At 42.9% G+C, this 27250-nt stretch overlaps 1 protein-coding gene across 1 annotated transcript in view; it reads right to left on the bottom strand.

Moving 5' to 3' along the window:
- MYO10 (myosin X) overlaps positions 1-27250 on the bottom strand; it is a 200776-nt gene that overhangs the window by 8015 nt on the left and 165511 nt on the right. Inside the window, exons 22-36 of the mRNA XM_090276208.1 lie at positions 21808-21914; positions 20701-20934; positions 20280-20325; positions 18715-19581; positions 17787-17910; positions 14388-14631; positions 10885-10980; positions 8407-8500; positions 7636-7691; positions 5741-5883; positions 5316-5510; positions 3972-4129; positions 1977-2100; positions 1218-1515; positions 44-251 (exon numbers count right to left, since the gene is read on the bottom strand). Coding sequence (XP_090132334.1) covers positions 44-251; positions 1218-1515; positions 1977-2100; positions 3972-4129; positions 5316-5510; positions 5741-5883; positions 7636-7691; positions 8407-8500; positions 10885-10980; positions 14388-14631; positions 17787-17910; positions 18715-19581; positions 20280-20325; positions 20701-20934; positions 21808-21914 — 2994 coding nt within the window. The remainder of the gene's footprint in view (positions 1-43; positions 252-1217; positions 1516-1976; positions 2101-3971; positions 4130-5315; positions 5511-5740; positions 5884-7635; positions 7692-8406; positions 8501-10884; positions 10981-14387; positions 14632-17786; positions 17911-18714; positions 19582-20279; positions 20326-20700; positions 20935-21807; positions 21915-27250) is intronic.

Below are 27250 nucleotides of genomic sequence, written 5' to 3'. Positions count from 1 at the left end.
GAGGCAGAAGCAAGCGGAATGCGACGCAGGGCCGCCCCCTCACCTCCCCGGCTGTGGTGTGGGAGTTAATGGTGATCTTGCAGGAGCCTCCGCCGTGGCAATACACCATGGACGTCATCTCTTGCCTGTGGATCAGAGCTTTGATTTCGTCGTGGGAAGGCACAAACTCTCTGCATTTGGTTTTCTTAAGAGATTCATAAATGAAGAGGGCGTATTTTTCCATCTCGGTTCCTGGAAACTGTTCCCGTATCCTAGGAGAAAAACACTAACCCGTTAATTGCTAGACCGAGGACGGCTGGCTCAGCCGGGCTGCTGTGAGGTGGCAAATGTGGCAGACACCAGCCACTTCCCAGCAGGAGCCCAGTTTAGCCTGTGCAGGTTTAGTTTACATACAAGTAACCAAGCCAATGTTTGACTGGGAGGAACTTTGCCTTCTGTGGTGCTGTTACACTTGAAAGAGTCTCTGCCTTGTACTGTCACATGAAAATAGTTTTTCCATACTTAATTAGTAGACTGTTTCCACTCCTGTTTTATCTGGAGTAAGTATCTAAGTTTTGGGGGTTTTCTATGTATATGCAGTTGTAGTAATTAAATGTATCCAAGGGGTTAGGCGTCACTGAAAGTGACCTGGCCCCTGCAACAGCCTCATGTAGCTTAGCGAGAAAAACGATGTCTGCGCTCAAGCTTACTGAAGTGATCGGCAGAGTCCGACCCGGAGCCCCGGACCCGCAGGAGGTGTCTTGTAGTTGGGATCCTCTCATCTCAACTACAATCCATCGCACTACCTGTGTGAACAGCTCTGCCAGGCCATCCCTTAATTAAACAAAGTGTATATAAATTTTTTAAAATTATAGTGCACATCAGTATCACATTAGCTTCAGGCGTGCAGCATAGTGGTTAGCTCTTCATATACCTTACAAAGATCCCCGCCCCCCCACAAGTCAAGGGCCCACCTGGCCCCATACAGTTACTACAGTATTACTAACTACATTCCCTATGTTGTGCTTTATATCTTGTCACTATTCTGTAACCACCCAGCTGTACCTCTCAATCCCTTCGCCTTTGTCACTCAGCCCCCCAACCCCCTGCCCTCTGGCAAATGTCAGATTGTTCCCTGTGTTGATGAGTTTGTCGTCTCTGATCTGTTTGTTCGTTTATTTTGTTGTTCGGATTCCACGTGTAAGTGAAAGCATTTGTTACTCGTCCTCGGCTCATACCTTTTCAGGTGGAACTTGAGGTACTTGAGGATCCCCCGACTAGGCAGGAAAGTGCAGCTCAAGCAGGTGAGGATCTGCCAGCTGCACAGGTTGCCCGCGCTGCCCGGCTGCGGCACCTTGTTGGTTTGCTTGATGAGCTGGCAGTACAGCTCGTCCCGCAGAGGGCGCAGGTCATGCCCCGTCTGCAGAATGCCCTGGATTATGGGGATGGGGTCCGACATGGACTCCAGCTGCTGGAGGGAATTGAAGATCTTGATGGCTTCATCCTGAAGGGTGGTGTAGCCTTTGTCCTTGAGCACTAGGAAAAGCAAACCGACACAAGTCACACAGGGGTTCAAAGGCACAGGGCCGACGGTTACTTCATGACACAGTGCCCACCACAGTCCCCGTGCTTCTGAATCAGCTGGAAAAAGCTGTCAAAACACAGCGGGGCAAAATATATTATGTAATTTATAACTGTCCATGTAATCCACGGTTTTGGAAGTCAACTATTTTACCGTACAAAATTCTTACTTAAAATGCCGGCCCATTGCCAACCGCTTCCATAATTGGAATCCAAGGCTGTTCAGGACCTGCTCCCTAGGATGTTGAGGTCACTGAGTGCCCGAGAGAACTGGCATTTTCTGACTCCCTTTAAAGTTTTTTCGTTAGTACAACAATGCCTGCATCACTAAACCAACAAGTGCTAATTAATATACCAGAGCTAGTTAACAGGGAGAACAAACGCAGTGCGGTGTCCGCATGGAATGGGGAACTCACGGTTGAGATTGATGTCTCCGTAGGGCAGGGGCAGGAGCGGGGAGTGCAGGGGGTGGTGGGTGTGGCGGAGGATGGGGTTTCGCTTGTAAATCTGCTCCACCACGTCCAAGTTCAGGCAGTTCTCCTTGAAAATAAAGGAGCCATTACAGAAAGCAAGCAACCGTACGGTAAAAAACCTATTTGCATCTGTGTTCTCCTACACATGACTACTTTTCAAAAGTCTAAATCATCCAACAAACCTAGGAATGGTGGTGGAAATCCCACATTAATAATTTCAAACACAAGAAACCCACAATCTGCATCTGAAAACAAATCACAATTACATGCTGTTCTTACATAGCTCTTTCTCTTCATTTCACATGCATATATTTAAAGTTCTCTTGCTAATTATTTAGCCATCAATCATTTAGCCAAGCCATGAATCTTTATCTATAATTCATTTGAGATGCATTTGCTAGTTTTGTCTTTTGTATTCTCTCTATACCTGAAAGCTATGGTAGAGTGAACTGTCTTTCCATGTGCCTGCCTTTTCATTCACTCCTAAAACTTAAGAGATTCTCGCACAGAAATTCATCGTGTATTTATATTCCTAAAATGTTAATATGGGATGTGAAAAAGCCAGTTCCTTTTATAATGTTATATAAACAGAAGAACTGGAGAGGCAATGAATCATTCTATCCTGGTAATTTCATTTCCACTATGAAACTTTTTCAATAACACCTGGTTTAAAAGTAGGAAAAAACCTTTAATTACTTTAAAATTGTATGGACTTAATTAGGGGAAAATGTTTAATTTCTTAAAAAGCCTTTTTAATATTTGGAAAATTCTATTACTCTTTTGATGTCTGATCTCAAATTAATTAGAGAATGTAAGAATACATAATAGCATTGAAAACAAAGTTCAGCTGTTATGGGCATTTTTTATTCCTATCTCAAAAGCCTAAAAATAAAGGCCAGTAATAAAATTTTGAGTATTCAGCATCCTAGGTTCCACAGAAAATGCTGCAAAGTCTTAGAGAATAACTCACTCGGTGAAATTTAGCTTCAAACACTCAGAAAACATATAACTTTGGCATCAAGAGGCGAACTTGAATTTGGCAAGAAATTCCATACCACTGACAGATAAGGCCCTTTCCCACCTTTACAAAGGTGTAATTTGCCTTTGATGTCCATCAATGAATACCTGTCTCACTATCATTCTGGAATCAGCTCCCCCTCTTTCCTTTGCATCGGCAATCTGGCTCTATGGGATACATGCAGGAAACAGCAGTAAACGTAATTCCTTTGACCTGGTTCTGCACCAGGGACTGGCCAGCTATATGAGCAATGCAACCTGAACACTCCACGCCTATTTTCCCACCTGGAAAATGGGTGTGTAATCACCAACTACTTACATGTACATCCATTCGACACACACACTGAGCAACTTATCTTTATAAGCAGGAAGTTACATTTTAATACCATCAATGTTGCTTCAGAGACAGAAGCTTTTGTGAGTTTGGAGGCCCTTGAGACAGATCCCAAGTCTTCTAGACCTATCTGGGCTCTCTGTGAAGCCACTTGAGTGGTCTAGAAACTGTGTATCGGTAACACAGAGTAGAATTACTGTGTTATTCCTAGAAGGTCCCCAACCCAGAGGTGAGGTCAAATCTTTGGCATAGCATATCATCCCCAACGCAATTCACACCCTGTCCCTGTGATGGGTAACCTCACTCTGAACCATAAGACGATCATCCCTCTGCCTACGGACCCCCAACCATCAGGTCTGCCTCAGCAGCAGCATCAAACACCTCACTAGAGATAAAGTATTGCAGCATAAAATTTCACCTAAAATCTCACACTGAAGGAGTCCTAAAAGCAGGGATATGCAAACAAAAAATTTACCAAGAGTTAGTTTTAATTATAGAATAACAATGGAGCCTGACTAATGTTGACATCTCGATGTTCCAAGGGTGAGAACCTACAAGCTACTATGATGAGCTCGGATCCACCTTACCTTGATGTCTTGAATCAGCTGCTGGGTGGGGGTGTCGATGGGGGCCTTGGTGTCGGTCACATTTTGGATGGCACTGGACCATCTGGTGGCTTCATTGAGCAGCTTGGTGTAGAGCCGATAGCAGTGTTTGCGTCCATACACAGTGACGTTCCAGTAGCCTGTAACAGACACATCAGCTTAACCTCTGTGACCAATGCAACACTCTTGTACCAGAGTCCCAGGAATCCAACACCATTAGGAGCCTAAGTCATTTCCACCTGAGTCCCTTTAATTACTTAATTCAGTAAATACTAGCTGAATTCGCACATGTGCCTTGCTCGGCACTGGCTACCTAGGTATCTGAGAGACATGAGGATTTGACAGTTTAGAGAGGGAGACAAGTATAAAATAATAAGCCCAGAATTAACATATAAACTGTAACATTTGCTCTTGAAGGAAAACAGGTGTAAACTCAAGTCCCTTTCAAGGTTCTGGGACTAGAGGGAAAATTCTGCCCACAGCTTTCTCCTTCTCCCCTCCTGTTTCTCCTCTTGCTTCCTTAGACTCTCCCTTGAAAACACGTATCCTAAGCAAGCAGTCTGTTCAAAACCAGCTGCAATTTGGAACAGAGTAACTATTAAAAACATACAAATAAGTTTGAATGGAACAGCTATAATTAAAATAGCACAAAATCACAACTAGCAGCAAAAATAAAAATAAGCAGACATTTTTAATAATGCTGAAAAGAAAAAGAACTAAGCTTACATCCTATTTTACTTAAGTTATGTTCACTGACAGGATTTACCTTTTTTAGACTGCGTTATGACTCTTACGGTACAATGATAAAAAGGATGAAACACAAGCACATAAAAATAAAGCTTCCGATAGGATAACCTTTGTCTGTTTACGTTACTGTCTTAGAAGACCCTTCCTCACTTTTAGGAAGCTAATTACTAATATTCTGCAGCACAGCAAAAAATATATCTTTTGCCAATCTAACACACACACAAAAAAGGGTATAATTTTGATTCATTCACACTGAACAACTATTGTTGTGTTGGCTGTTGTCATTTTGAAATTTGATAATCTAAGGGAAAAGAGGTCAGTGCCCTTGACTAGTTAGGTATTGCATGTTTTATAAATTCTTGCAGCACAGTGGTTGAAAAATCACTGTTACAGTTTAAATGCTCAGTGTTCATACACACGGCCTCAGAAGATAAATCAGCCAGAAAGAGCTTCTCTTTGAGGAAACAGTGCGCGTGCTCAGTAGGACTCTCATCCCTCTCTCCGAGCAGACCCAGAACTCCTGGGGTTTGGTGTGCACTGCTCGGGCCCAGCTCGCCCTGCGCACATGGCCCCGGTTACCTGTCTCTTTGAAAACCTTCTCATCCGGAGGGACGACTGAGCAGAGGCTATTGAGCACCAGGGTGCCCAGTTTCAGAGCGTTCTTCTCCGAGCTCTTGTAGTAGTCCAAAGAGTTGTGGGTGAGCACAAACCACCGCTTTTTCAGCTTCAGTGAAGACATCTTCGGGCTGTTCTTGACTTCTTTGTGCAGCCACCCTGGAAGAAAGACTCAAGTGTAAATTGAAAACTATGAAGAGAAACACCACATACCAGGTAAGGATCTGCATGGGTCGTATTCCTACAGATTTGCTACAAATGACCACGATCGTTTCTTATTTCATATTTTTAGCCACTTTAGGAGTCAAAATGACTTGGAAAAGCTGCTCAAAACAGAAACACTACAGACACCCATGCGAATGAAGAAGGAAAGCGCTGATGGCAGTCACCTCGCACGATGAACTCCTGGCCCTCTACCCTGGTGTCGCCCTTGGACCGCTGCAGCAGCGTTATCCAGTGATGCATCTCCTCCGGCGTGTCGGCGTTGCAGTGGAGAACCCGGTTGGCCGTGATGATCACGAACGAGTTGGGCCTGAGCGACAGGGCGAGAAGGAAGCAGTGCCTCTTAGCTCTAACTGTGAGCATCACTTCCTCTTGAACCAAGACTGAAGGCCTTTCTCTGGGCTTACGGGTCATGGGGGAAAAAAATGGCCATGCTTATTTGTATTTTACGGTAAGGACGGTAAATCTTGCTCATTTCTGCAGGATTTATTTTACGCACTATTAACCTTTAAACTTGGAACGACACATATTGAAGGCCCTGGAAGGGAAAACATTTCTTCATGCAAAACTTTCCATATGAAACTCCATTCGGGAAGGCAAAATAAGGTGACCATAGGGGAAAATTTTTGTTTTGATGCCTCTCCAAAGTAAATTTCTTCCTGCCTCTGGGGACTGCCTTGGATAATATTGTTGTGAATCGGTAATGAAATGTAAGACACCAGGAATAGAAGATCAGTAAATAGGTGTAAACGGAATGTCTTATACACTTGATTATGCCTGGTACAAAAACCCATCTGGGCCCATGTTTTCAAAGCAATCGAGGGCTCATTTCCCAGTCAGGGATAACATAATAATGGAAATTTACTTTCTTTCCCTCAATGCCCTGAGCCTCTCATAGGCCTGTGGTCACACTAATTCCTCTATCTAACCCTTAAGTTACTGACTGAGCAATCTCTTATAAGGTCATTGGAGTTAAGTGCAGCAGAAGTTCAAGGAAAAGGAAAACTAACAAGAGTGCAGTTAGTGAACAGAAAAAGACAGGTGCTCCTAAAAAATAAAGATTTTCCTCTAGTTGGGACTGGAGAAAGGCGGGTCGTTGAGGAAAAGAATGTCTGAGCAGAGACGGAACTTTCTAAGCATGGTTCATCAGATGCCCAGCCTGATGGAGTGAGGGGTCAGCAAGAGAAAGACACAGATGACGTAGGAACATGACCATCAGAATGAGAATCTGGGCTTTGGTTACTGACCTAACACACACGTGTTAAAAGTTCCTCAGCGAGGTATAAGAAGGTGCAGGGTGACTGCCAAAAACAAAGACCGGTCAGTGGTCCAGTGGAGCCTTCATCAACAGTGTGGTGATGGAGACTCCAACACTCTAATGCTGCCTGGTAGCATTTCTATTTGAATACATTTCTATTCACTTTCTAAAGCTGTTACTGAAGATAGGAGCCAATTGATTCTCACTCACAATTCACAAGCAGCAAAGAAAAATAAGAGACAAAAAAGACAAAGGTAACTGAGGACAAAGACTTCCAAGACTACCTCCGAAGATGATTTGCTTTCAAAAGCACCCAAAGCATGCTACATTAAGGGCACAGATAAGGTAGAAATATCAAGAAAAATAAATGTATGTGGTTTAATTTATTAAGTCTCTACATATAAATTGCGATCAAAATTTTTGAATTCATTATTAAGTTTAGGAAGGGGAACTGCACCCTTTCTGGAATACTGTGCTAAAATACTCTTTTCCCAAACAGGCATTTTCCTCCTGAATGAATCCTGAATTTGTGCTGTATCCAAATAAAGACTATTTCTGTGGCATGTGTTTTTTATTTTTTTAATTGACTGTCTAAATTAGGTTTCTACTGTTTCCCTAGCACTCCAAAGAGACCCAGAGAGAAAAACTTCTGGGTGATGTAAAACTGGGTACCAAGAACAAAGACTCTGGATTACTGAGGTTGAGTGGGCGGGAACATGTGGCTGAAAGTGGTCAGAAGCAGAGAGAACTGTGAGCACACACAGGCAACTAACTACTTTTGTCAAGAGTCACGTCTGTGCTCACCTGTCAGGGCTGTCGGAGGCGCACACGGAATCTATCAGCCCCACATCCAAAGTGCCCTGGAACGGAGCAAAAGCAGAGAGCATGAGAACCATTCAAGTACCATGTGCATTATCTTAATATTCCCAGATCACAGCCCTCTAAACAGGCAAACAAAAAAGCTCCTGTTTGTGTTAACTGTAAACTAAGTTATCTAAGAAAGGTGTTCAGTGAATGCAGATGGCCTCCAGACAGGGCAGTATCTACAGTTCACTCATTTTAAAAAATTGTAAATTAATCTTTCTGTCTTTTTCTTAAAACAGCTTCTGTGAAGAGTGTTTATAAACTTCTTTCAATAGTACAAATGTTCTCATTTCAACTATGATCTGTCATTACATTTTATACTTATTCTGCAAAGAAACTTTGGTATTAAGTTTTTCTTATGAGAAAATAAAACTGTACTCCTAAAATATAATTTTTATGGCTCTGTATGTGTGTCTTGGATAGACAGAACACAATTTAGAATTCACTAAATCCTTTAAAGAAAGTGTAATGTGCTCCCATGATTTGGTAAAACTGGAGGGTTTTTTTGTTCTTTTAATAGTTTGAGGCAGGAGAATTGCAACATATTGCTACTTCTATCATTTATTCTGTTTTTCTGTATGATTTTTAACTAAAATATTCCTCTTTTTCTCTTTATTACACTGGTACTTAAAAAAATAAAGAGATTATCTAGAAATGTCCAGCTCCCCGCCTCCTCAGGACCACCCCCCAACCCCCCGGCGGCTCACATACCACAGCGTTTTGTGGGTTTGCCTGCTCATCATGCATCTCCCGAATTTCCTGGTCCGTGGATGCGTGGACCTGACTCAGCACGCTGAACCACTGGCTGCGGGAAGGAGAGAGCAACTGTCAGCAGGGGCCAATCTCTGGTTTGCAAAACAGGAATGCCCTTCTCCAGAGGAAAGGACCCTTCTGCTGACTGACTTTGCTTTTACTTTGTCTACACATCAGGGGTAAATGTGGGTTTCTTACTACCACGGAGCAAAGTTAAAAGAAACACCCAGGGTACCTTAAGTACCATCTGTTGCAATTTCAGATCATTGGAAGACCTTTCCTCCAAGTCCACAGACCTTTATAGGCATTTAATAATGATAATGAGTTCCTGAAGGAACTGGCAGGAAAAATGAAATCCTCAGTTCTACCCAAAATACTCACCCAAAAATCTTTATTGGAGATATTACTTAAAACTCAGGAATATTAAGTGCCTTTTCATTTTTGAAAAGTAAATTGCAAGGTAAGAAAGCCAATAATATAGGACTACCTTCTCAGAATGGCAACTTGAAGTCTCTTTTCCCTACTCATTGCCAGGATGGGCTTTCCAACCACCTGGAAGGATATCTATTAAAGTGAATAAACCCACAGGAAAACTGGAAATAGAAAACAATCACTTGAAGTAGGAAATGGAAACCTATTTTGATCAGAGAACTCAAAACATGTCAACCCCAGAAAAATCAAGCAGAACAAAAGGCATGATTTAACTAGGAAATCAATATCTGCTTGAGGAAAATCATCTTGAATAATCCATCTGTCCATCTATCCATCCAGTGTTCATTAGGCAACTACAAAATGTGAGAGGTGCTAGGACACCCTCCTCCTGTAGGGGGCGAACAGTACTAGAAATATCAGGGGACCGCTTTGTAAAGCACTATTGTCTAACCACCACGCTGTACACGTGAGTTTAATATAACTGAATGTAAAAAAAGACACAATATACATACTCCCACTACATAAGGCAGAGGAGAAAGTACTTAATACACATGGATATTTAAAAATAGCCATGTAAGTTATTTCCAGCAAGCACTAAAATCTATCTCCTGTGATTCCAGAAGGAGAAAAAAGTGACCATGAGCTTGAAAATACTCTACACACACAGACGCTGATGGAGACCAGGGAAACTTCTAACATGAATTTGCTTCACTAACTCTGGTTAACCTAAAGGCAAGACTTCAGTCCTCGCTTTATGTGAAAGCTCAAAAATATTCCCAGTTAAACACTAAAAACATATACATGCAAGATATAGGCCACAGAGATCATATACATGCACACACACACACACACACACACATAATTTGTTATGCTTTCAGTCTGTACAGAATAACTTAGATCTGAAAAGAAATTTTTAAACATACATTCCACTGGTCAGGGGAAAAAGTCCTTGGCTAAAATATTCCTAATGTTAAATTTAGCAGGTTCGTTATGGCACAAAACACACAGGGCAGCTGCCAAATGCTGAGCCTGTAATTCAGCTAAAAAGCTGTGGCATTCCCTGGGCCAAAAAAATAAAAATAAAAATAAATAACACATAGTCTCTAGGAGTCCTAGACAGAATGATGGGGCTATAATTCCAGGTTTGCTTGTTTTTCCAGTTTGTGCCATAATTTATGGATCTCAGCAGGGCTGCAGGTTGTTCCCATGGAAAGAATTGTTTTCTTTGCCCTTAATGCTGCTTACCATGGAACTGTGTCCACTCAGCAACATTCAAAGGGCAGGGGTAACAAAAGGCCCTGAAAACGTGCTAGAAGATTCTCATGATTCCTTAGCTGAAAAGCAAAGCATGTAGACCGAAGGGTGTCATGCACATAGACTGGAAGGTATTCACTGGTGTTGCTGAGAGTGGGTGGCAGGGACCACCCACATAAACCTACAGACTCAGAGCAGTGGGAAGCACTTCAGAACGTGGCCTGAAATACAGTAAGTTCTCTAAGTGTTAACCATCTCTTCTGCCCTGTTGAATTCTTCAATAGCAAGGCCTTAAACACCTTCCAAATGTCACAGCACTTTCCTGTGTTTGAAGAGCCAGTGCTTAATGCTCCTGCCTTTTCAATCCTTCAGCAAACACAAGCTGTTCCCTTTCAAAGCTCAGAAGCTTCTGGAGGGTGGGCTTTCGGCTGTGTGTAGCTGCACAGTTTACATACACTGCAGGTGACAATACAGGCCGGAGCAGGGGTGACAAGGGGTCTGGTAGGTGGCACGTGAAGCTGGAAATCCTGAACTGTGTGCTGTCCGTGGACAGATGTGCCAAATGGAGAATTCCCCATGGGACAAGAACATCAATTTCTTGTAACTCACAGCTCTTTAGCCATCCAACTAAAAAATCAATTGAAATCTTTTCTGAGCCTGCGGGGTAAGCAAGCGGTGATCTGGGTGATGCCCAGGCCTGCGCAGGAGTGAGGGCGCAGTCATGCTGAGGTCGACGGCACAGTGCCTCACCTGGCATCTTCTGGGGACTCGGCGATCAGGTGGAAGGTCCTATCAGCCATAATGATGTCAATCCCGTTCTCTTTGCTGGTGTTATCGATGATCTCTCTGGGGGAAAAAGCACCAAAGCATATCAGGAACACAGGATTCTTGACGATAAGTGAGAAAAACAATTTCACCCCCCTGATGATTGAGTTGAAACTAACTGAAACATCAGATACCTACGTCAGCCTGTTTTTTAAAGAAATGATGAAGACCGAAGCAGCCTCTAGGGAGAGCCAGACTCCCCTCTCCTGCCAAGAGATGGGGACTGCTGGCCTGGCCAAGGGAACAAGTTTCCCTGACTTCTCTAGGGAGGGGCCCCTCTCTTCTCACACTGGCCTACACAAGGCCTGGCCCTGCTCAGGCCGCAGGAGGCTTAGGCAGCAGCCCCCACTCCTGCCTATCTACACTTCCTGTGGTTCTTCTCACAGCTCTTCAATGGAAGGACCCCCAAACGGGTGTCTGACCAGAGTTCTTTCCTAGTTCATCACAGCTTCCCACCACAGCCTAAGGCCTTGGCCAACACCTTTCCTGTACTCAACCTGATATAGGCACATTGTTCCCTTTGGGGGCTGTGGGGTGAAGAGCAGGAATGGGGTGAGTCTGGATCTCACTATTATCTTACTCCCATCATAACACTCCCTAAACAAGTACAGGTTTAAACTTGGTGGACTGGGTTAACAACATCCAGATAAAACACCAGTTAGGACTGGCCCAGAGAGGGTACCATATTATCCACCGATGAAGGATCTTGGGGAAAATGCCTGCTTGCTTTGACAACTGTAATAGTATAACTGTTCCCAGTAAAATATTTATTTTACATCTACAAAACTAAATAGTCTAACTGGTTAGAAAAAATAAATGTATAACCTTATGGACTCACTGAGATGAGAAAAAATGTTAAACAAACAAAAAATCAAGAAGTGAGACTTGACAAGAGTGGTCTGGGACACCTTCTGTGAGTAGCAGGAGAGGTGTGCAATGGGGAGGGACCAGCCAAGCTCCTGGCAAGAGCCTCGGGAGCAGGAGGATAACCCCCAGGTAAAACTGTCCAGACCAGGTCATCCTGGATTAGCCACCTTGCCTCCCAGAAACTCAGTCAGCAACCTTGTGTGTTGAAGGGACAAGACTGATCTGGCTGGAAGGCCGGGGTCCTGAATCTCGGGCAACGGTCAGAAAATACAGGTGGGAGCAAGAGGCTTGGATTCGTAGAAAGCTTCCTTAAAGATGGGGGTGTGAGGATGTTATCGGGACCATGGTAAACAATAAATGTAGTCTGGAAACTACAGGATAAATGAGGCATCATCTTCAATAACAGATAGTAAGGGAAAGAAAAGACGGAGGGGGGACTTACTAATTGAGGGACTTGAGATCTGTCCACTGACTAAAAATTATAAACCTTATTGGGTTTCTGATGTGAAGAAATAGACCTACCCAAACCAACAAGAGCACCATCACCTTCATTTATAGGGCAGCTGGGGAACTGTAATGTTATTTTTTAAATGTTACAATAATATTGTGACTATTATTAAGAAGAGTCTGAATCTTTAAGTGCATACAGAAATATTAACAGATGATGTTATACAATGCAAGAGACTTGCTTTAAAGAGCGTAGTTTGCAGGGGAGCAGTGTGAGTGAGTTAGGTTATGAATGAAATGCTGGCCATGGCAGTGACTACTAAAAGCTGGGTAATGAGTACACAGATTTCATTACACTCTTCTACCTAACTCTTGCATGTGAATGAAATGTTCTAAATAAAACATTTTAAAACATGAAATAAAATACCTTAAACTTAATCTTAGTAAAAAAATCTTAAAATGTGGTGAAACCGTAACAACTCACTGCCCCTCCTCTAGAGATCGTGATAGAAATGGCTGAGTAAGAGCTTACATTTCCTTAACTCTAGAATTTTTATGAAGCACCCAAAGAACAGGACTTTATTAAGCAGGTGAGTGCGTTGCGAAAGGGACACACATCGATCTGCACTGATGAAACTGCACACCGCGGCTCACATGTTCTTTCTCCCCACTCCTTCCCTCCAGCCTCCTGGCATTTGTGCCCCACCCTCTCGTGGCGTGAATAAAGAGGAACACCATGGTCTACAGGGCTGAGGGAGGACTGAGTGAGGCGAAGAGCTTTACCATCTGTGAAAACTTTTTGATGGATTCAGATTCAACCCCCACACAAACTCACTCTTGTGGAACACGGGCTCCTAAAATGAACCAGCCGCAAAGGCAGCCCGGAAAAGTCCAATGCTCTGCTGTCTGCACTGCACTAAATGCCTGCAAAAACACAAAACACCTTCCTCTCCTTGTTTAAAGTTCCACTTTTTAATAAATAATTTTCTAAAGTTGATGATACTGGCTGATTAGAATCATGTCACTTTCAGGTCTCCTGACTTCAGGAGTTAATGTCATCTCTCAAAGCTTATTATACCAGTTTTCTGAATACGTGTGGTTGCTCAAATTGAGTGGAGTATGGCGACAGGTTATGTCCAAACAAGTTTCATGCTTTGTTACCTAGTTATCCAGCTGCCCCTAACTCCAACAATTTTTTGAAAACCTTAATTTTCAATGAAAGTAGTCGGCCCTCAAAAACTCTGGTTCTCCAAGAGGGTGACAGAACAGGACCAGTTCTGTTTCCCTCATTGCTGGGAATGAAGACGGCTGTACGTCCAGCGTAGGTGGAAGACAAATGATTCATTTCAAGAAACATCTCACAGGTGGAGGATGATCAAAAAGTACCAAAAATGGGGGAAAGTGGTCTAAGGCGCAAACTCTGCATTATAAAATAAGCCACAGGGATGCCACGTACAGCACGGGGACCACAGTCAATAATACTGTATTGCATACTTAAAATCTGCCAAGAAAGTAATCTTAAAAGTTTTCATCCTAAGAAATGTACAACTGTGTGCTGATGACCATTTTGCAATGTATACAAATACCAAATTTCTATGTTGTACACCTAAAACTGATATAATGTTACATGTCAATTATATCTCTAAAAACAAAACAGAACAACAACAAAAAAAAAAAACCAAACACCTCCAAATTGGCAGCTGGCTCCCAATTTAGTAATCTGCTGGCAAAGCTGGGGGTGTACAAGAATTAAAGTGATATGTTGACCAATAAATGGATGATAAAAAAATTCAACTAATCGTTCAACATTCACACCATGATTCCTGTAAACAACCAATCCCATCTCCAGTGGGCTAGTCACATGTCCAAGCTGCATCTTACGAACGAGAGCCAAACGCAACCACCGAATGAGAACGGTTCACAGATGAAGTCGCTTCCCCAGCTTCCTAATCCTCCATTCCACTGAAGTGAATGACTGGCACTCATTCAACACCTGCTGCCGTCTACTGCTTCAGATAAGTTGCACCAGCTATAGCTCTGTAGGTATCAAGACAGACGACCAAGCCGCCGCAGAGCACCACCCCGTGGGCCACATCCAAGGTTCATCAACCTACTTTGCTGTCCGGACCTCCACGGTGCCCTTGAGCTTCTCTTCACTGTCGTTTTCAAAGTACATCAGCTTGGACTGGCGGAGGACGAACCAGCGCTTCTTCCAGTTTCTCCTGGACAGCGTGGAGGAGCCCCCGCCTTTTTTGTGGAGCCAGCCTTGCTTGAGGGCCTCCTGCTTGGAGCGGAACCACAGGAAGGTCTCGTCCTTGAGGACACACCAACGGCGCTTCCAGGAGTTCATTAAGCCACCTGTTCTCCCCAAGATTAGACAGGGAAGGGTTTAAGAAAAACCAGTCGAATCGGCTGACAAGATCAGTGGGAGGTCTTAAGCCCGTCCTTAACTTCGCCTCAGGTGACTGCCCTCAGACACTCCTCAGTAAAGGAGGATTGCACTGCTGGCCTGCGCTCAGGAGGCACTGGACAGATATCACACTGGCTTGGTTGGATGATACAAGAACGCTGTCCCTTCCTTCTATCAAACTGACACTCTACCCCTGCACTGAGTCAAGGGCCATGGGGTGAGAACCATTTCTGTGTGTTTATTTTCAAATGCCTCAGAAGGGAAATTAGTTTAAAATGGTGTCAAATTTACACATTCTTTCCTTATATGGTCAACCAGACAAGACCTATCAGTGATTCTGTAGTTTAGCAATAAACTCTAACTTACATAGGAAAACAAAATAGACTTTTTTTTGGATAAATACATCCCACCCACCCCCAAAAAAATTATCATCTGAAAATGGTTCATATGTATGAGGTACATGACTTAGAATATGAAACAAAGGAAGACTCCAAACCGAATTGTAATTACCTGAAAAAAAAATGAGAAGTTAGCCTAATTTATTTAGCGGGCAACTTTTTTATTTGGTTAAGTGAAATTAGACAGGGAAACAATGATATAAAGATGTCATCTTTTACAAGATAGAAAATGTTTCTAATATTTTTCTAGCAGGATAATTTATTTCAGTATTCTAGATTTTTCAAGAACACTCAAGAGCAAAATTTTACCCTCATCATTCAAAAATGTTTTAATATATCCACTGAAGAACATAATCTACTTCAATAATTTATTATAAAATGTCCGCAAGTAACTTTTTTTCTGCCAGCCAGTAATAAGGGACATTTAAACATGGATATTGAAAGTAAGTATAAAGAAAATACTTTTCTTGTATCTAAAGCATTGCTTGTTCACCGAGTTGAATCTTTGTGATCACGCCAAGCTCCAGAGCTGTTTCCTAACAAACAGCAAACCTGCCCAGGACTATCAGAAACTTTTTTTTTGATTTGTGACTTTAATCTGGGTTTCTCCAACAGGCCCAGAAAAAACTGTATTACAAAGTTATTCTATTATTATCTTATGGTCTTCAAATGACAGAGGTTATTCATAGGTGTTTCAAGGATTGATGACAGCAGTCATCACCAGAGCTCCCTCTGCCTGTTTATTCATTCTGTTGCTCTTACATTGTTAGTAGGAATTGTTCTGAGCCCCTTCTCTCCAGTTCCAGATGCTTTCTCAATAGTTCATCGTATAGAGAATTTGGTCATTGTTATTTCCAACTGCAAGCACCGTGACTAGGCTATTAGGCTGGCGAAAACTCATTTACGCTTATAAAGCATAATCTGGTGGTTGAATTTTCTGTATCATTGTTTCTCTTTATTTAGGACTTTATTAAAGATAAATAATGCATTTACACTATAACATTTTTTAAGAGGTGAGTTTGCCAAAAATTCACTTGCTTACCTTCTTGAGCTTTTAATGCCTGAATGTTGAAATTTAATGCTTTGAGTGTATGTTTACTTTTTTCTAATCTTATTGTCTTAATCAGAAAACTATGGAAGAAATCAATGCCATATTTTATAAATAAAAGTAGTATACTGATATAGGAAAATTTAAAGCTAACTTAGAGACTAAAATTAATTAGGGGGAGAGAAATACATTAATAATAAAAAGCTTGTATTAGCCCTGGCTGCTGTGGCTCGGTGGATTGAGCGTCAACCTGCGAGCCAAGTGTCGCTGGTTCGATTCCCAGTCAGGGCACAAGACTAAGTTGCATGTCAGGTCCCCGGTTGGGGGACTGAGTGAGAGGCAACCACACAGTGATGTTTCTCTTCCTCTCTTTCTCCTTTCCCCCTCGCTAAAACTAAATAAATAAATAAACAAATTAATTAATTAAAAAAAGAAAGCTTATATTCATTCTGAGAAATGCATGGGAAAATCTTAAAAGCTATGACTTGATACTTATTGTATCATTAGGTACTGATTTGTGATGACATGTTTCCCTTTGTCAAGTGATCCAATGCTAGCTAGGTCAGTTGGTCCTTGATCTTATAAGGCCCCTATAAAAACTTCCACCAACCAGTGACTTCAGGCAATAGACAGATCTCTGCTAAAAAAAACTTGGTGTGGTTTCCGTGAGCACCTTGGGGATCACAGGCTGAGAATGGCAGGACTTTGAAAAGCGAGTGACTGATGTTAGTAGCTAGGCCACCATTAAGGAAGGGGAGCAGAAGTAGTAAAAAACAAAACAAACAAAAGTAATAAAAACATAACAGAAAAATATTGAGGACAAAAGAGACATGAAAAAAACATGCTGATAAAAGAGAGAAGCAGAGGCCAAGTATAGAAGAAAAAGAGAAAGAAAACACAAGAAATTAAAAGTATTTCATGGGGAAAGAAGAAAAGGAAAAGCAGATAATTAAAGACAGTCACAGAAAGAAAGTGAAGAAAAGGGGCAGAGAACACAAACTTGATTCTGGGAAAAGAGGAAAAGGAGAGAAAAGAAAGGGCTGCAGTGTGAAGAAAATAATCTGGGGACAATGGTTCCTGTTATCCCTGCCCCGTCCCCAAGATTTGGACTCTCTTCTCATCTAATCTAGGGCCACACGAGAGACACGACCATCCCCTTTGCTGAACCATGTAAAACTCCTACCAGAACTTGGTGAGGATTAGGGTTTCTCGTGATCTCTTGTCACTGATTCAGAAGTCAGGGTCAAGAACACGAAGGAGGTAGGAGTACAGGGTCCTTTCTAAAAACGTACGTACTTTCTGAAATGAATATACTCCAATGTCCTCAAGGATTAAGGTCCAACACAGTACATTCTAAGTTTAATAGCAATCAAAACGTATAACTGTGATTCTCATCACTGGTGACAGTGGTTGCGTTCTTTGTCCTAACCCTGCACCAAATGAGGATAATCAAGGCAACATTCTTCCTGCTGTCACCGTGTCACCCGCGTCCTACCACCACAGCATCCTCCATGTACCTACCTGGAGAACCTAACACAAGGTAAGGGGCGGGGAGGGGGATATTCCAGACCCCTTCCGCCAGTCTCAGTGAAAACAAAATTCCAGCATTCCATTGTTCTACCCCAAACCCATGCGCCACAGGGGACGCAGGTCATACCTTTCATGTACAGAAAACTGTGGAAGTAAGGCAGTGTGACACAGCTGTACACGGAGTCCCGCCGGTAAGAAAGTTCGTCGTCTGTATCGAACCTCGAGTCAAAATCCTCTTCACTGTCTTCAAACTGGACAACAAGAGGAGAGCCAATGGTGAGCAAAACCACCAGGGAACAAGCAACAAACATGGCCAGCATCTATCAACATCGAAAAATAAATAAAAGCAACATGCCGGTTCAAAACATTACAGCGGGGGGCTCATCAAAAAACTAGGGATTACAAAACACTGCCTTTTAAGGTCAAATGGTCCCTGGCATGGATACAGAAAATGCCAGACACAATTTAAACCAAAGGTGACCTATTCTAAAAATAGCACTCTGTTTAAAGGTGCAGTTTCCATCAAACCATGCAAGAGTTAATTCCCTTTCAATTACCAAGCTAAGAATATCTTTAAGTCTTAGAAAGTCAAGGCATGGCCAATGGGGAAAAAAATAAAAGTAAATGATAAATAAATGAAGAAGCTGGAAAGGGAATGTTTAAGCCCTTAATGATTCCTCCCTTAGAACCAGAACAAGGTAGAACACCCTGGGTGAGGACTGAAGCTATTGTACTAAGTTCTCCAGACTCAGGGCAGGTCTCATTTCCCCAGTGGCTGCAAAGCAGTGACAGACAGAGCCACAGGCTCCACTGAATACTCCAGTTTCCTTAGGCTTTGGGCAGACCACAGACACATCCAAGTGCCATTTACTAATCCAATTGCTTTTGGGAAGAGAAAGAAAGGGGTTTGAGATCAACTTGAAGAGCCTGACTTCGAAATCCCTGCATGGTTTACAGGGGTCTTCCTCCAATTAGTGGTGCCACAGAGGGGTGGCTCAGGACAACTCCCACCTCAGTGTCGGGGAGCCTGGGCCCCCAGGGTAGAGGGGACTCACCGAGGACTGCGCCCCTTCAGAACTAAAGCGGTAGGCCCCGGAGCTGTTGTAGGTCCCCACGGAGCAGCGGTAGTCTGGGGACCACTGGCTACTACAGGAGTTGGAGAAGGTGACGCTGCTGCCAGAGGTGATGGCGCCGTCCTCATAGTCGTCCTGGTCATAGTCATAGTCGCCCTCCGGGGAGGGGAGGCCCCCGTTGTTCTGGGGCATGCAGTAGGTGGGCTCCCCGCTGGAGGAGCCCTGCTCCGAGGGGGCCAGCAGGACGGTGCTGTCGGCACTGGGGCTGGTGGGCACCACCGTGTCATTCATGTAGGGGTCCTCCTCCGAGGACTCGTCGCTGGTCCGGATGCCACTTGTTCGCTGGTCCGAGTGGCCGTGCTCGCTGGGGTTGGGTGAATCCTTGAAGGCGTCATCATCCGCCTCAAAGCCCTCGTCCACCTCCTCCTCCGGGTAGGGCTGGCTGAAGTTGAAGGTGGGCTTCTCCCCACTCGCACTCTCGGCGGGGTCACCCGGCGCGCCCGAAAACTCGCTCCCCACCGACAGCGAGCGCTCGATGTTGCGAACGCACTCGTCGATCTCGTCGAAGTTGAGCGACTCCAGGAACTCCTGGGCGGCTCGGCACGCTTCGTCCTCCAGCCTCTTGAGCTCCTCATCCCGCAGTTGCTGCAGCTTCTGCAGGGAGGCCTCGGTCAAGGAGAGCTCCTGCCGCTCCTTCATGCGCTGCAGGTCCTCGATTTCTTTTTCCAGGCGCAGGATCTCTTCCACCTGTTTGTTTTCCTTCTGCTTCTCCAGTTCCCGGGTGAGGTCGGCTTCCCTCTGACCCCTCTGCAAGGCTTCCAGCTCCTGCCGCTTCCGCTCTGCCTCCTCCTGGACAGGAGAGGAGGGCAGGGTTAGAGGTCAGTGACAGAGGACAAGCACCGCTACTCCTTTGCAGTAAGGAAGCATGAGATCTCGTTTTGGGCTAAAGTGTAACCCTCTCCAATAGATATGTTAAAGCCTTAACCCTCAGTAGCTCAGGATGTGTCTGTTTTTAGAGATAGAGCCTTTAAAGAGATGACTAAGTTAGAATGAGGTCGTGAGGTGGGGCCCTAATTCAATCTGACCGGTGTCCTTGTAAGAGAAGACTGGACACACTGAGGGACACCAGGGACACAGGCACAGATGCAAGACTCCATGATAACACAGCAAGAAGGTAGCCACCCGCAAGCTAAGGAGAGAGGCCCCAGAAGAAATCAAACCTCCTGACATCTTGATCTGACACTTCTAGACCCTCGAGTGGTGAGAAAAATCAACTTCTGTTGTTTAATCCCCTCGGGCTGTGGTAGTTGGTTATGGCAGCCTGAGCAAGCTAATGCAGTTGCTATGTTGATTTACAGAAATTATGCTGTCGTGATTCACTAATTTTCGCCCAATTGTAATGGGTTAGAAATTGCACCGTAAACATCTCCTCTAACGTTCTTCCTACACCTTTACATTTTATTTGAGCTTTAAATCCTGAGTCAAAGTGCTTTGAAGTGGGAAGGAAACAGACAAATGAGATGCTACATTATCACCCCGTCTGTTACCTGTTGGGCACGAAGCTCAGCTTCTCTTTGCCTCTTCTCTCTTTCTCTAAAAACAGTAAAGAAAAAAAAAGAAAAAAAAAAGACAATGAAAACAAGCACACACAATGGAAAAAAAAATCTCAGAACCACTTGTTAGAGAGAGATAATTATATTAAAAAAGCTTTGCTAAGGTCAACCTAAAAAGCACAAAGGATGGGCTTCTTCCTTTGGCAATATACTTATTCTGTGCATAAGATAAAAATACAGACAGAACAGGCTCTTCAATGCAGCCAAGGAATTTCACATTTGAGCCAGCAGAAACTACAGTTTCCAACAGGAGGCTCGGCAGCACCGCTTGGGAGTTCTTGCGGCAAGGGTGGACACTGAGTCTAAAACTCGAAAGGTGTCCTTCCGCTTCATCCACGCAGGAAAGGTGCCATACCTCTCCTCTTCCTCCCGTCTCCTCCTCTCCTCTTCCTCCTGTCGTCTCTTTTCTTCCTCCTCCCGTTTCTCCAGCAGCAGCTGTTGGTAAACTCTCCGAGCCCTCTGCCCTCTGAGTTGCTTCTGGAAAACCATGGCTGCTTTTTTCAGATGCAGAAATCTCCTTCTCAGAAGGAACGCTCTATAATTTTTCTGTATCACCACCACACAATAAAGGACTTTCCTGTACTGCTTTCTGAAAATGAAAACAAAGACACAGCACAACAGAATAACTGTCGAGGTATTGAGTCTTCGAGCTCCTCAAATGAGTTTCCATTAAAGCCATAAGACAACAGAATGGACCTCGTTTGGTAAGATACTCTCGTTATAGAGTCTGGAGTGAATAGGAGGTCCCTTTGGGCAAAACAAAAGAAAAAAAAAACAATAATAATCACAATAAAAAATAAAGCAAGAGCCTTATCATAAACTTGGCTAAAAACATAAACACATAATCCCTGAAGCTGGCTTTGAAAAGTTTTGGCAGGAAGCCGGGCTGTAAACAGGCCCCAAAGAGGTTTTATAAATTCTCCTGTTCTTACAAGGGGTGGGGGAATACTCAACACAGCAGGACAACTTTGGACTACAAGAAATTTAACAGTGTGGGGCAGCATGTGGCATGCTGGTCTGCAGAGGTGGCCAGAACTCAGATACCCATGAAACAAAGCTGCCTTATATGGTCAACACTGGAGAGTGGGCCATTCTGGACCCAATGAGACCCCTGTCAACAGCCAAAATACCGAAGTCAACATCCAGGCTGCCTCTGTCTTCAGTGTGCAAGGAAGATGAACCTGGGAAGCAATTTAAATATCTCAGCACAGTCCCCTCACACTATCATTCTAAATGAGACATTAGGAGCCCCCTTTCCTACTTTCTGCCAAGGTCGAGCTAACTAGGTACCTGACTTCACTAGTTAGGGGCAATGACCTGGGACTCACCTTAGCCTGGTCCTAACTAACCCTCCATCCATTCTATTTTAAGGAAATGCAATGGACCAGGCTACCCCACCTGATTGGTTATATTGGATAAGGACTCGTGAAGCTTAAAGCCTTCTCCCCTCAATGCTTCTTACCGTGCCAAGTAGCCCAAGATGTGGGCCCGGATCACCATGGCCGCCCGGGTAACCTCCTCCTCTCGCCGCTTCTCCAGTGTCTGCTCCAAGGATTCTCGGAGGAAGACCTGCCCAGGAGGGAGTAACATGTCAGAACTGAAGAATATAGCTGGAGAAGGAAGGCAGCTCAGACTCGAGATATTTGGGAGGGTAGGGGTAGGGGGTTAGCTTTCCCCCTCCTCCTTAAGTTTGCTCTAAACACACACAGCCATGCTTTCAAGCACAGAGCTTCTGTGGGAAAGAGCCATTGTTATTATATTTTTTAAAGAGGAATAATTGAATACATGATATTGTATTAGCTTCAGGTATACATGATCAGGATTTGACATTTGTATTGTCAAGGAGGGAAAAGTTTCCTCCCTATCCTTCTCCGTTCTTTTGGCTGGTCTAACAATTACATTGACGCAAGACAGATTAACGGGAAGAAAAAACAACTATAATTACGTACATACGGAGGCCTCAGAAATGGGCCTCCTAAGTGACCAAAGCAGGTTGCTTATATGCCATTTTTAGACACAGAAACAATTTCTCATGAAGATGAGACAAAACAAAGGGGATTGTGTTTGGGGCAGCAAAGGAATAAAGCACACAATAAAGTTTCTTGATGTCCCTTTCTCAGCCTTGATCCCTGTTCTCAGTGATAAGGATGCCTGGGGTGTTCCTAGTACAGGCAGGACACTTTCACACAAGAGATTCACCTGCTGCTTTTAGGGGAGAAGCGGGGGAGGAATGAGAGTATCTCTTCTTTGCATGGCTGTTTCTCAAGTATCTTGAATTTAAAATAATCAGTATGTCCCTATGGTATACTTCGGGGTGGCCTGTCCTGAGCCACAATAGTATGTGTTACAAAATGATCGCCACAAGTCTAGATAACATCTGTCACCACACATGGGTACAAATGTTCTTCTGTTGTGATGAGAACTGTATGCAAAACAGTATTATTAACCACAGTCACCATGCTGTATGTCACAGCCCCATGACTTACAACTGAAGTTTGCACCTTTTGACCCCCTCACCCATTTTGTCCACCCCCACCTCGGCCAGCCACCAATGCGTTCTCTGTATCTCTACGAGCTTGTTTTTATTTAAATCCCCTTTGATTTAGATTCACATATATAGTATTTGTCTCCCTGTATGTGACTTATTTCACTTAGCATAATGTCCTCAAGTTTCATTCATGTTGTTGTAAGCGGCAAGACTTTATTCTTTCTTATGGATGGATAATATCTGATTGTGTCACAATTTCTTAATCCATTCATCCAATGATGAACACTTAGGTTGTTTCCCTACCTTGGTTATTGTAAATAATGCTGCAATGAACCTGAAGGTGTAGGTATCTCTCTTAGTTAGTGCTTTTGTTTTCTTTAGATAAATACCCAGAGGTAGAATTGCAGGATTGTATGGTAGTTCTATTTCTATTTTTATTTTTAGAGAAACCTCCATACTGATTTCCATAGTAGCTACACCAATTTACATTTTCACCAACAGTGCACAAGGTTCCCTTTTCTCCACATCCTCGCCAATATTTATTATTTCTTATCTTTCTGATAACAGCCATTCTGACTGGTGTAAGGTGGTATCTCACTGCGGGGTGTTTGTGTGCATGTGTGTGCTTTTGCATTTCTCTGATAATTAGTGATATTGAGTATCTGTTTTCATATACCTGTTGGCATCTATATGTCTTCTTAAAAAAAAAAAAGTCTATTCAGATCTTCTGTCCATTTTTTAATTGGATTGTTTGGTTTTATTTTTGCTGAGGCGTATGAATTCTTTAGGTTAATTTTAGAAATTAACCTCTTATCATATTTTCTCCTATTCAGTAGGTTTTCTTTTCATTTTAATGGTTTCCTTTGCTATGCAGCTTTTTAGTTTGATGTAATTCTATTTGCTTAATTTGCCTTTGTTGTCTACCATTAAAAAAAAATAACTTTCCATCTGTCACAGACTAAGATATTTGTAAAATATAGTAAAAAATATTATTAGAAAGAAAAAAACAAAGTCTTATTTTATGTTTGTTATTATTAAATTCAACAGGCGTAAAAGGACTGTGACATTGTTATCAAAGCTTGTGAACACTTATCTTAGCACGGGCCAGGACAAATAGTTTATGGACTAGCAGCAGTCCTAAAATAAAATAATAATGAGACACAAAGATACTCCCTACATAGAAAGAAAAAGAAAGGAAGACAGAAAGAAAAAAAGAGAGCGGAAGAAAGAAAGGAAGAGGGGAAGGAAGAGATGGAGGGAGGGAGGAAGGAAGGGAAAGAAATCTAAGAAATTTACAAAATGTTCTTTATCACATGAAAACCCCGTCTTCATGTCCATAAAGTGATGACAATCAGAGCATCCTAGCTTCAAAAACTTCAATGCACATAAAAAATTAACATTAAGAATGTAGTTCTGAACACTGAGCTTGAAATTAGAACTGACCCATGTAAGCTACATATCAGTTCAACCAATACAAGAACACCAGAATTGGGACTAAATAGATTACAGCCATGTGTTGGGGGCTTGTTTCAGGGAATGAGCTTCTTAATCTTATACTTATGAAATAAGCGTCTGGTAACTGGCACTTTTACCAGAATTCCAAATTTTTGAAAAAATAATTTTTAAAGATTTATTTATTTATTTTTAGAGAGAGGGGAATGGAAGGAGAAAGAGAGGGAGAGAAGCATTGACGTGAGAGAGAAACATAGATCAGTTGTTTCTCATACCCACCCTGACCAGGATTGTGCCCTGACCAGGAATCGAACTGGCGACTTTTCGCTTTGTGGGATGACTCCCAAATGAATAAAGCCACACCAGTCAGGGATGAAAAAATACTTTTGAAAAAATAATTTTGACCCTCCCTCGATCAAAGCAGCTTTTAATGATGCAATTCCAGATTTAACCCATGGACAAGAAGTTCTGAATTATTCCCTAAATAAACTAGTATCAAAGAGTTGTATGCTTTTCTATTAACGGTCAGCATGAGGGCATTTTGGTTGGGGGAGAGAGTGGAATGACACCTTCTATCACTCATGATTTTTAGTTACGCTCCTGTGAATCATTCTGGTCTATAATGGATGCTTCTGTTCTCCTGATGGCATTTTCCCACACTCTCCGCTCTGCCTCCTCTAAGACATTCAGGCAAATAAAGGGAATAAAGAATCCTACAACGTGGGTTTCACAGCTTTACCTACTCTTGCTCTGGATTTCCAAGCACGTGTAAAACTTCCACAAATAATTCTCCTAAAATAATTTTTCGTACAATCGTCTTCCTGTAATTGCAATGAACATGTTGTTGATGCATGAAGACACTGTATCTTTAGCGCACACACACACGAAAGGAAAATAAAGGACAGAAGCTCTAAGTGTAAAGCCTTGTTTGATAATGAAAAGTTTGCAGAAATCTGAATCTGCTTTTCAAAACCATGGATCAGAAGCGGTTTTCATCAACACTGGACTTTAAAGAACTATTCAGACTTCTCTTTGAGATTATTTTTTTGGTATTAAGGATCTTAACACTAATGCTTTTGTTCTGGTGGGTGTTTAAAAGAAAAAGTAACGAAGTAGAGAGCAACTGGGGAACCACAACAAAAAAATGGGAAAAAAATAAAGAAAAAGCAACAAAGTTAAATCCTGGGAAGCCTAGTGGTGACATTATGAAACAAAAGTGCTGATTTTAACCACCAACACACTGATTAGATGAACAAAGAGAAAGCTTTATGAAGCAATAGCATCTCACACCTCTTACTACTTCGCCGGGGCGTCTGGAACACAATACCCGCGATGAGTGAGGGAATACTGTACTTCCGCATAATTATTCACATTCTCCTCCACTAACCCGAAAGGCAAACAAATGGAACAAAATGCTTTTACAGACTGGACTCTGCTTCATTAAGAACATCACTCTAAATTTAGTCAACAGCACACAGAAAGTGAGGCCAGTGCTCCCGGTCCAGTGGTGAGTCATCGTCACACCCCCATGTTCCCGGAATGTGGCCAAGATCAAGTCAGCGTGACCCACCTGCGGCGAGCACAGGCGCTGTCCTCAGCAGGCACCACAGAAAGGGGCACACGCTCCAGCGGCTGCTCTGCTAAATGTGACTCAATATCCAATATGAACAATTTCATAATTGATGAATGCCCTTCTTTTAATTGAAGGCGCTTTTCCATCCTCAGCTCAGATAGCTCAAGAGCCTATGGCTTATTCTAATAAGATGTCTTTATAAAAATACCAGTTGTAGGCTTCATTTCCACAAAACAGAGCGAAAAGGTCTGGCAATGTGTCTAGATCAGTGGTCCCTAACCTTTTTGGCCCCAAAGACTGGTTTCATTTAAGACAACTTTTCCATGGACCAGGGGGTGGGGAGGGAGACAGGAAGCAGAGCTCAGGTGGTAATGCCAGTGAAGCTTTACTCACTTGCTTCCTCGCGGTACTGGTACATGGCCCAGGGGCTGGGACCCCTGATCTAGGTGATCAGAAAAATGTAAAGTGCCAGAGTCACGAGGTAGAAGAAAAAATCAAAACCAGGAACACAGAGGGGAGCAGCTCACCTCAGTCACCTGCAACTCAACTCTCAGTGGGAAAATGTATCAGAATCCCCCCCACGGCTGTTCCACGGAGGTTTGGACAGGCCTCCTTCCTTCCTGAGAAGTGTTTCCCAAGCAGGTAGGAATTCTTGCCTAAATAGGTTTTATAAGCTGGCTAATTCAGATCTGGTGCCATGTTTAATGAGCTGACAACGCTGACCATATTTCCCTCTGTCAGGTTAAGTAAGATGATAATTTCTTTACCAGAAAATCCAGATGCTCATCAGAGATCCAAGGCTTTAAATGCAAAGACCTTCTAGAAGCAATACTGACCAAAAACACACAATAGTGTATAAGTCAAACATTGTTCAGTTAAGGTCAAAGCTATTTAGTGTACACAATCCAAATCCCCTATTTACATTTACTTCCTGATGTTTCTGTGAATTGATAAAGTTTCCTTCCTACTTCTTCTTCCAACTTTTTACCAATTACAATTTAAGTCTTCTTTAAAGATTTCCTTTTTCTGACTACTTCCCTGACCATTTCAATCTGTAATGAGCTTTCCCCTGGAGAAACTATGTTCATATTCTTTAAAAGAGATGATAACATAGGAGCTTCCAGTTGGATGTGGATATCTTATCATCCAGCAACATAGTAAACTGAGGACAATGTCCATGTCTTTATATCCCTGTATCCTCTGTGCTACACCTGGTCCCAAGCCTTGCTTCGGCATGGTTTTCATAATGAAAGTTGTAAGTGAAGTTGGACTGAATCCTCAGAGCACAGAAGAGACAATTACTGGCTGGCTAAGGCATAATGATCTTTGATGTTACTCTGCTATATAAAGCAGTGAGACAGGAGGAGAATATCAATTTATAAAGAATAAATT

The sequence above is a fragment of the Furipterus horrens genome, unplaced genomic scaffold, assembly GCF_987537825.1.
Source record: "Furipterus horrens unplaced genomic scaffold, mFurHor1.1.pri manual_scaffold_5, whole genome shotgun sequence".
Lineage (NCBI taxonomy): Eukaryota > Metazoa > Chordata > Mammalia > Chiroptera > Furipteridae > Furipterus > Furipterus horrens.
The sequence above is the reverse complement of the archived record's forward strand: the minus strand, read 5'-3'. Positions and strand labels throughout refer to the sequence as shown.